General features: G+C 44.6%; 1 protein-coding gene across 2 annotated transcripts; it reads left to right on the top strand.

Moving 5' to 3' along the window:
- Positions 1-403: 403 nt before the first annotated feature.
- On the top strand, positions 404-9,830 carry lrrc73 (leucine rich repeat containing 73). 2 transcript variants are annotated; one of them, XM_046357903.1, is made up of 6 exons: positions 404-1,520; positions 1,899-2,059; positions 2,551-2,673; positions 5,423-5,523; positions 8,818-9,016; positions 9,409-9,830. In XM_046357903.1, the coding sequence occupies exons 1-6, from the start codon at positions 1,249-1,251 to the stop codon at positions 9,477-9,479; spliced, it is 927 nt and encodes a 308-aa protein (XP_046213859.1). In that variant the 5' UTR covers positions 404-1,248; the 3' UTR covers positions 9,480-9,830. The 2 variants fall into 2 exon arrangements, with proteins under 2 accessions (XP_046213859.1, XP_046213860.1); XM_046357904.1 differs by having other exon boundaries at positions 9,321-9,830.
- Positions 9,831-10,204: the final 374 nt, after the last annotated feature.

The following is a 10,204-nucleotide window of genomic DNA, read 5'->3' as shown; positions in this document are numbered from 1 at the left end:
TGAATATCTAACAATATCAACACAAACGCTCTCCTCGCATGCATACAAATACGTGATTCATGTGATACAGATAGCCTAAACATATCTCATAACACTGTCTTACTATCTCATAACTCTTAGTTAGATTTGATTGTTTAGGTGGTGGGAACGAGCTTCCATAATAGTGTGTTTGACCCAGAGAACAGTGTAATTGGAAGGTTAAACTCATGAGAGTTTATTCTAGGCCTATTGATTATGATGCTTTTTAAAATTTCAAAACGTTTTTATAGGGAATAGTTATATGACAGGCCTATCTATTTGGTGATCATGTTGCACTATGCACTTACATTAATAAATGGAGGGGAAGAAATGGAAAGGCCAAGAGCTATCTATCTATGGGTGTGGTATAGACAGGTCAGGTGATGTATTTGGGCAGGACGAGACCAGCACAGCCCCGGTCAGACCAACGCCAGCACTGCACGTGATCAATAGCAATAACCTACTCTGTACTGAGACCACAGCTATATATATTCGCCCTCGACTTGCATGTTTTACTCCTGAAGAAACATTTGCTCAGACCAGCAATATTTCCCGAGGTCTGCAGCCACACATATTCTTTGAGGAGGCTGCACGCGCCCTTGACGACAGAGGAAAACGAGCATTAGTAAACTAATTAGAGAGCAACATGTGACAGTCAGCAAAGGACTGATTGCAAAGATGTTTCTGATGACATTGAGAAGAGGGTGACCATAGTAACCGCTACCTGCTGCAAAAGGGGAAAACAAACGATCGCCTTTGCTCCGGTGCCAAGCTCAAAAGATGACTGGAATGCAAACAGTTTGTTCTGCATGAGGATCTGGAAAACTGCACGACATTCGATTTTATTGGAGCCTGGCTAATATGTATCGACGAATGTACCCATTCACGGCCTGTGTAAGAAGAATCGCGAAGGGTTTAGCGAGCGAAGTGGTAGCAGGAGGTTATGTCAGCGCTTGAAACGGCGCATGGGGGTTTAGGAACGATTTAACTTCAGAACACCTACCTCGTGTGCTCTTTTCCTATGCATAGCCTAATAAGAAATGCTCAATTAAACCAGCTACAATACAGACAGTCTTGCAAATATCGGATATCGTAAATAGCCTATTGACTTTGAAATGTAATTTAACAGCCTGCTGACGTTGGATAATTGTATGCCTACAATGCATGTCCATCTCTGCTGGGCACAAACCTTGAATGTAATGTAGGCCTAGTAGACAAACATTGACCAAAATGCTACCAGGTTCTATTCAAATAACGGGAGAGGCACTGTCGGGAGCTGAGATCAAGGATATTTGTGAAAGCCTGAAAGAGAACAGTGTGAGGCTTTTGTCTATCAGGGGATGTCAGCTTTCAGACCGAGACTTCGGACGGGTGTGTCGCGGGGTGACGGAGTCTCACTCACTGGCGCAACTCAACCTGAACCTCGGTGTGGTCTCCACCATCAACCGAACCAAGCATCTTGCCGATGCACTCAAGACTAACAGATCGATCCAGACCCTTTTGTAAGTAGTGGATTACAATTAATAAGTTGTCTGTCTGATTGGTCTTAGTGGTTGATAATGATACGGCTACTGTCTATTCACTCATTGTAATCAGCATGGGTCCCTCAATTTGGGATCCATTAAGAGCTGTAGCATGTTTTCGCCATGGCATCACTTCCGGGGGACCAGACTCTAATTGCCATGAGGATGAGGATGAGCATGAACTCAAGTCTATGTCAAGTTGATGCTTTATGTAGCTTGAAAGTGGTGCTCTGCATTAGGCTATATGTGTAAACATGAGTGAATGAATTGGATGGTCTTCACTGGCACTTTAATATTGAATGATATTCTGCATTTTTTCCCCCCTCTTTCTCTCCTCCCATCTCTCATATGCCACAGTCTCCACGGAAGCCCCCTCCTGGATGCAGGATTGGTCACACTTAACACTGCTCTTTCCACTCACCCTTTACTGGTCTCTCTGGACCTGGGGGACTGTATGCTGGGGGACGAGGCACTGCGGCTAATCTGTGGCATGCTGCCTCCGGACGGGGCCAAATCAGGTAGAGCCACGCAACACTGCCCTCATTTTTACTGGAGGTATCGGATTCTGAACCTGCTTGGCCGGCTGAGGGACTGTGGCCTGGAAACAGTAGGCTAGTGTAGAGGTCCTCTCTTGTTAGTGTGTGTGTAGGGGAAATGGAAGCAGAGAGAGAAACACATGTTTTAGTATAGAAAATACAGTCCAGACAAATTGCAACTTCTATAGGCTTTATAGAGCATTCATAAAGTTGTAATTAACACCACATAGCTCTGTCAAATGATCTTTTTCCATCCTATATGTAGCATGACATTTGCTTATGAGTGATTTCTGAAGCATCTTTATAGGCCGTATAAAGGGCTTTATGAAGGCATTATGTTTACAATTAGACTCATTTGACATGATAATGGAGAAAACACACACTAGCTAGTCAGAGCCTTTAATATATGGCTACATTCGGCTCTGGCTATAGCTGGTTGGTCATTTGATGGTGATAGACTGTCTGTCCCACAGGTCTTAGGGAGCTGACTCTGAGTGCAAACCCCAGCATCACCACAAAGGGCTGGGCCCGCTTGGCCATCGCTGTGGCCCACAGCTCCCAGCTCCGAGTCCTCAATCTGGACTACAACCCCCTGGGTAAGAACCAATCACGAGGACACAAAACCAATTACTGTACTTTATATCAGTGAATTTCTTTATATGGAATCCGCTTGTATGGAATCAAGTTCTTAACATTTGAAAGGAATATTGCACTCAACCCAAAGTGTTGCCATTAAAAATACTTAATCAATATGAACTATTGTGAACTTCAAGTGTTGGAACAACATTAATGTGTCATCATGCGTAACGGGCCTGTTTCAGAGGTGAAGCACTCTTGAGTTACCGATGATGTCCATTTTATGGGCCAGTTGCCTCCTGCATTACCCAATAATATTTGTTATCTCCATGACAACCATCTGGCTGCTTGCACGAGAGAGAAAGAGAAATAGGAAAGGAGGCCATCTGAAGAACATAATGTCCCAAGTTAACTTAAGTTTACATTTTAGAGGCCTTAGGCCTTCTTGATACACAATTATAGGGCTATGGTCATTTTGGGTTATACCGAGTATTTAAGTATATAGGGCATAACATTTGGATTCCATTTCATCCATCTGAATTATGGAGGTCAATGACACTCCTAATGACTGGCACATCAAAATCAATCAAATGTTATTTATTTAATGTCAAAGTGCTTTGCAGAAACCTAGCCTAAAAGCCCAAATGGCAAGCAATGCAAGTGTAGAAGCACGGTGGCTAGGAAATGCATGTGCCTTTAACATAGCAAATTGTAGGGGTAGACCAGACCAGGACTCAAACCCGGGTTCAGTGACTGTCAGCCCACCACCTTAGCTTTTACGCCAAGTGATCTGAATCCCTTGACGAGGTCACTAGGTGTTGGGTTAAGGTGGTTACACTATAGCAAGTCCCTCATGTGAACTGCCCCGCCAATGGCCTCGCGGGCGCGTTCCCACTTCTGACACCAATGTAGTGAACACCGTGGGTAGCCCCAACTGGGACTTGTTTGGGCTCCCGAGTGGCGCAGCAGTCTAAGGCAGTGCATCTCAGTGCTAGAGGCATCCCTACAGACCCTGGTTTGGTCACGGGCTGTATCACACCCGGCCGTGATAGGGAGTCCCATAGGGCGGCGCACATTTGGCCCAGTGTCGTCCGGGTTAGGGAAGGTTTTGGCCGAGGTAGGCTGTCATTGTAAAATAAGAATTTGTTCTTAACTGACTTGCCTGGTAAAATACAAAATAAGTAAATAATGACGAGAGATCCAAACCTATTGAGGTCGCTAGGTGTTGGGTTAAGGTCACAATACTTATACTGTTGAAAAGATATGCATACGCCTGATGAAGGTGAAAGCCGAAATGTACACTCAGTGGTCAGTTTATTAGGTACGGCCATCTAGTACTGGGTCGGACCCCACTGTAGCCATGAAGGGATGCACCTGGTCAGCAACAATGTTCAGATACGCTTTTTCAGATACGCTTTCAAATGTTGCTCAGTTGGTATCAAGGGACCTAACGTGTGCCAGGAAAACATTCTCCACACCATTAGCCTGTACCGTTGACACCAGGCAGGATGGGGCCATGGACTCATGCAGCTTAAGCCAAATCCTGACTCTGCCATCAGCATGACGCAACAGGAACCAGGATTCGTCGGACCAGGCAATGTTTTTCCACTCCTCAATTGTCCAGTGTTGGTGATTGCGTTCCCACTGGATAGGAGTTGAACCTGGTGTGGTCTTCTGATGTAATGGCCCATCCGTGACAAGGACCGACTAGTTGTGCGGTCTGAGATGCTGTCAATTCTTTTGACCCCTTTTTTCTCCTCAATTTCGTGATATCCAATTGGTAGTTAGTCTTGTCCCATTGCTGCAACGCCTGTACGGAATCAGGAGAGGTGATGGTCGAGAGCCATGCTTCCTCCAAAACACGACCCTGCCAAGCCGCACTGCTTCTTGACACACTGCTCGCTTAATCCGAAAGCCAGCCGCACCAATGTGTAGGAGGAAACACCGTACACCTGGTAACTGAAGTCAGCCTGCATGTGCCCGGCCCGCCACAAGGAGTCGCTAGAAAGCGATGGGGCAAGGACATCCTGGCCGACCAAACCTTCCCCTAACCTGAACGACGCTGGGCCAATTGGGTCTCCCCCGGCTGCGACACAGCCTAGGATCAAACCTGGGCCTGTAGTGATGCCTCTAACACTGCGATGCAGTGCCTTAGACCTCTGCGCCACTCTGGAGGCCTGAGATACTGTTCTGCACACCATTGTTGTACTGCACCATTATTTGCCTGTTTGTGGCCCGCCTGTTAGTTTGCATGATTCTTACCATTCGACCGCTCTCATCAACAAGCTGTTTTCGCCCACAGGACTGGTGCTGACTAGATGGTTTTTGGTAGTCGCACCATTCTCTATAAACCCTAGACATGGTCGTGTGTGAAAAGTCCAGGAGACAGGCCATTTCTGAGATGCTGAAACCGGCGTGTCTGGAACCCATGATCATACCGCGCTAAAAGTTGCTTAGGTCACTCGTTTTGCCCATTCTAACGTTCAATCGAACAGTAACCGAATGCCTCAATGCCTGTCTGCTTTATATAGCAAGCCACAGCCACATGACCTACTTTCTGTAGGAGCGAACCATTTTCATGAACATGGTGTATCTAATCAACTCTATATCAGCTTTGTGCTGTTGGAATAAATTATTTATGCAAATACTAATCTGTGTGTGTGGTCCTAGTCTGTTCTGAGTCAATGGCACCAATCAGCTTTCTGTAATGCTCAAATGACAAAATCACCTTCTGAATTCACTCATGTTTTGGCTGTGTTGGGATTCCAGGGGACCAGATTGCTGGTATGCTAGCCGTGGCTGTGGCGTCCAGCAGAACTCTGGAGGTGTTAGATCTGGAGGGAACAGGCCTCACAAACCAGTCAGCACAGGTCTGTAGTGTCACCAACATCACCACTAGTGCATAGTCATCTGCACCACTGAGTGTGTGGAAAAACATTACAAAGAAAGTGGAAGAAATGTAAATAAAAAATAAACGCAACATGTAAAGTATAAGCCGATTTCTCTCAAATGTTGTGCACAAATGTGTTTACGTCGCTGTTGGTGAGCGTTTCTCCTTTGCCACGGTAATCTATCCAACTGACAGGTGTGCCATTGTCAATAAGCTGATTAAACAGCATGATCATTACACAGATGCACCTTGTGCTGGGATCAATAAAAGGCCACTCTAAAATGTGCAGTTTTGTCACACAATGCTACCGATGTCTCAAGTTTTGAGGTAGCGTGCAATTGGCATGCTGACTGCAGGAATGTCCACCAGAGCTATTGCCAGATAATTGAATGTTCATTTCTCTACCATAAGCTGTCTCCAATGTCAATTTAGAGAATTTGGCAGTATGTCCAACCTGCCTCACAACCGTAGACTGTAATCATGCCAGCCCAGGACCTCCACATCCGGCTTCTTCACCTGCGGGATTGTCAGAGACCAGCCACCCAGACAGTTTATGAAACTGATGAGTAGTATTTCTGTCTGTAATAAAGGCCTTTTGCTTGGAAAATCTCATTCTGATTGGCTGGGCCTATATCGTCCCAGGTCCACCCATAGCTGCACCCCTGCCCAGTCATATAAAATCATTAGGGCCTAATGGATTTTTCAATTAATTGATTTCCATATATGAACTGTAACTCAGTAAAGAAAAAAAAATGTTCAGCATAGTTTCATTATGATTTATAGCTTCCACCCCTGAAATGAAACATTTTAGTCATTTAGCAGACACTCTTATCCAGAGCAGCTTACAGGAGTAATTAGGGGTCAGTGTTATGCTGAAGGGCACAGACAGATTTTTCAGCTAGTCTGATAAGGGATTTGAACCAGGGACCTTTCGGTTACTGGCCCAACGCTCTTATCCGCTAGGTTACCTGTCGCCTTGTCATGTGAAAGTGTATTTCATATCATTGGAAAAGACACCCCATTCACATGGATTTGCACCCAAGTGAGCAGTTCGGATTTGTCACTTCAAGCCCAAATATCATGTTTGACTAAAACGATGACTTGACCTAAATCGTTGTGCAACATCATGGGTAAGCTTTGGCCATCGTCTTTCAGCTCGAAAAAGGATTTCTACTGGTGTGGCCATTTAACTTCCATGCCTCTTCTCAAAATGTGGTGCCCATTTCCAGCATTACTAATGCCAATCATCAATTGAAAAATAACTCATTTATTTCCATTAATATTATGGAGGTAGCTTTTCACATCCCTTATGGTTCCATTATATTTAATGAGCTTTAATGTGAATGTAACATTGTTTTTTTTCAATCCCACCTATTCTGTAGATTGTAAATTGATTTTATAGTTATATCCACTAGGTGGGGCTGCTGTATATCAAATCTCCCAATTTAGCTGTCATCGTAGCAAAGCCCTGTTCCTCTCATGGGCTAATTTCAAAGTCTGTCTGCTTTCTTAGGAGACGAAGGGGCTTTCATGTGCATGCATATGAGTGTGGAACAACAAGGGTGGGAGTGCTGAACAGAGCCTTGGGCTAGCATACCACAGTCACCGTCTGGTGGCTACGAGGCCTCCTCAGTCTTTGATCAAAGTAAACTTAATCTAGACAGGCAGCTCCTTCTTAGTCTCCCTCCCACACTCACTGGTATTGACCCATAACCCTGAGTCTAATTTGCTGTGAAGATGTGCTTACTACACTCAGACACTCTTTTCTCACAAACACACTTCGCCAGCTTTGGCCTGGCAAGTGCAAATGAAAAGTGCTCAAGGCTTATGGACAATTTATCCATTTCAGACTTTCAATTCATTTTCTAGCTACTGTGTCTCTCTCCTCTCTAAAGCTAGCTGATTCACAAAGAGACTAGCCTTGACATGCACTTCACATTAAGAAGAAACGTCACTGCTTTTGAGACAAGTACTATAAATCGGAGCAAACAAAAATACACATTGACATTGAAGTGATTTGTTACATGCCGAAGTATTCAAGATGAACAAACCACATACACTGAGCAAAAATAGTTACAGTTCATATAAGTACATGTAAAGAAATGAATTTGGCCCTAATCTATTGATTTTACATGGGAATGCAGATATTTATCTGTTGGTCACAGATCCCTTTTTTTTAAAGTAGGGGGCGTGGATCAGAAAACCAGTCGTATCTGGTGTGACCACCATTTTCTTCATGCAGCGAAACACATCTTATTTGCATAGTTGATCAGGCTGTGGAATGTTGTCCCACTCCTCTTCATTGGTTGTGTGAAGTTGCTGGTTATTCGCGGGAACTGGACCACGCTGTCGTATGCATCGATCCAGAACATCCCAAACGTGCTCAACGGGTGACATGTCTGGTGAGTATGCAGGCCATGGAATAACTGGAACATTTTCAGCTTCCAGGAATTGTGTACAGATCATTGCGACATGGAGCTGTGCATTATTATGCTGTAACATGAGGTGATGGTGGCGGATGAATGGCATGACAATGGGCCTCAGGATCTCGTCACGGTATCTCTGTGTATTCAAATTGCAAACGATAAAATGCAATTGTGTTCGTTGTCTGTAGCTTATAGCTGCCAATACCATAACCCCAACCCACCATGGGGTACTCTATTCACAACGTTGACATCAGCAAACCGCTCACCCACACGACGCCATACATGTGGTCTGAAGTTGCGAGCCCAGTTGGACGAACTGCGAAATTCTCTTAAACGACGTTGGAGGATTATGGTAGAGAAATGTACATTTCAGTTCTCTGGCAACAGCTCTGGTGGACATTTCTGCTGTCAGCATGTCAATTGCACTCTCAACTTTAAAACTTCTTTGGTGTTGTGTGACAACTGCACATTTTAGTGGCCTTCTGTCCCCAGCACAAGGTGCACCTGTGTAGTGATCATGCTGTTTAATCAGCTTCTTGATGTGCCACATCTGTCAGGTGGATGGATTAACGCTCACTGACAGTGACGTAAACAAATCTGTGCACAACATTTGAGAGAAAAAAGCTTGTTGTACGTACGGAACACTTCTGGGGTCTTATTTCAGCTGACGGAAATTGTGACAAACACTTTACATGTTGCGTTTTTATATTTTTTGTTTAGTGTAAATTCACAACCTAGATTACAAAATCCCCACTGGCATGCAGAACTCTATCTACCAAGTCCTCTTATCAACCCCTACTGCAGCCTATCGGTGCTTCATGACAGTCTCTCCTCCCCTGTGCCCTCAGGTATTCCTGGACGTGGTGGAGAACTACCCCACCTGTCTGCGCATGCTGGTCCTGGCTGAGAACGCCATCAACCCCGAGCTGCAGCAGCAGATCTCAGACCTGCTCTCCGAGGGAGAGGAGGACGACGACAAAGAGAGCGAGGCCCAATGCAGCGCTAGCATCCCCACCAGGGAGAAAACCACCTGGGTCCCCCACAGTAGTAAGGGCTGACCTGGCCAACCAAAACACCCTCCTTCCCTGTCCCTTCTTAGTCATAGTCTAGACAGTTCCACTGGGGTGTTCTGTTCTGGAGTCTTGCAGATTCAAAATAAATAATTTTCTATAAGCTGCTATAAACCCAAAACGTCGGTATAAGTGATGACCTAAAATAAATAACCCTACAAACTAACTAACCCATTTGCTTAAGAATGAGGCCTGCTCCCATTTCCAGAGTGCTTTAGAGTAGACTGGTAGTGAGATCTGTTTGTGCTTTGGCCAACTTGTTCATTGTCTTTCCGTATAAGGCTGAAGCACCCTACAGATGTGGCGACCAGGCTAGCTGTGGAGTTGTAGAAGTCCTAAACCCGTTTCCGTTGTCTCTGCCCCTTGCAGACTCCCACCCCCAGAGGGTCCTGCTGACGTCAGGTCTAGGCGAGAGCCTACTAGCAGAGACTGAGATGTGATTCCACAGCCTTCCTACCTTTTTTTTTTTTAATACCTCTTTTCCTTTTGCTAGTCTGCACATATTTGTGTTAAAGATCACCTAGTAGCCTGCAACCAATTACACTTTTTGCATGACCTGTAGCACTTTTACATAACACAATACATTTTGGAGCAGGCACAAAATCCTTAAAACCCACACCAAGTGACTTATAGGCAATAGTGAATTATTTATTTTAAACATGCACAGTCTATTTATAGTTCCGATTTTGAAGGTTATGTAACCAATACAAGTCTGTATGCTCTGATATGATAGATCGACTATATATGATTGTTGTGATGGTCTGATGTCAGAATAAATCTGTTTACATCTTCTTAAAGACGTTTGGGTTCTCGCGTTTCCTGATTGGAATAGCCTGCTTATAATGAAATTCCTGTACAATAGCTAACCGAACACGGGTTTCCTTTGATCTGAAATGTACTTTTCTCTCCACTAATGCTTCATATGAACATTATTTTGAAATTGTAGTACTAGCCCTAATAACAGGATGTTCCTGGGGTCAGCGCTTAAACGTCACATACAACATGATCTGAATTGAATGTAACGAGCATGTGGTAATTCAGTATCACACTATGACAATGCAGCAGTGTTGTTTCATCATCCCTGTATACAGGGAGCCCTACCCCCCACCACCATCGCCAGTCAAAGCTGATTACTATGGAGGAGAGACTTCATCCCCATCAAATC

Source organism: Oncorhynchus gorbuscha, linkage group LG08, assembly GCF_021184085.1.
Source record: "Oncorhynchus gorbuscha isolate QuinsamMale2020 ecotype Even-year linkage group LG08, OgorEven_v1.0, whole genome shotgun sequence".
NCBI classification, from domain to species: domain Eukaryota; kingdom Metazoa; phylum Chordata; class Actinopteri; order Salmoniformes; family Salmonidae; genus Oncorhynchus; species Oncorhynchus gorbuscha.
Note: the sequence above shows the minus strand (reverse complement) of the source record. Positions and strands in the feature narration are given on the sequence as shown.

Bases quoted from the DNA above. Each gene is read 5' to 3' on its own strand.
- lrrc73 (XM_046357903.1), top strand. From the start codon at position 1,249: ATGCTACCAGGTTCTATTCAAATAACGGGAGAGGCACTGTCGGGAGCT. The intron at 2,060-2,550 runs GTAGAGCCACGC...TCTGTCCCACAG, and splicing joins TCCGGACGGGGCCAAATCAG to GTCTTAGGGAGCTGACTCTG. The intron at 2,674-5,422 runs GTAAGAACCAAT...TTGGGATTCCAG, and splicing joins TCTGGACTACAACCCCCTGG to GGGACCAGATTGCTGGTATG.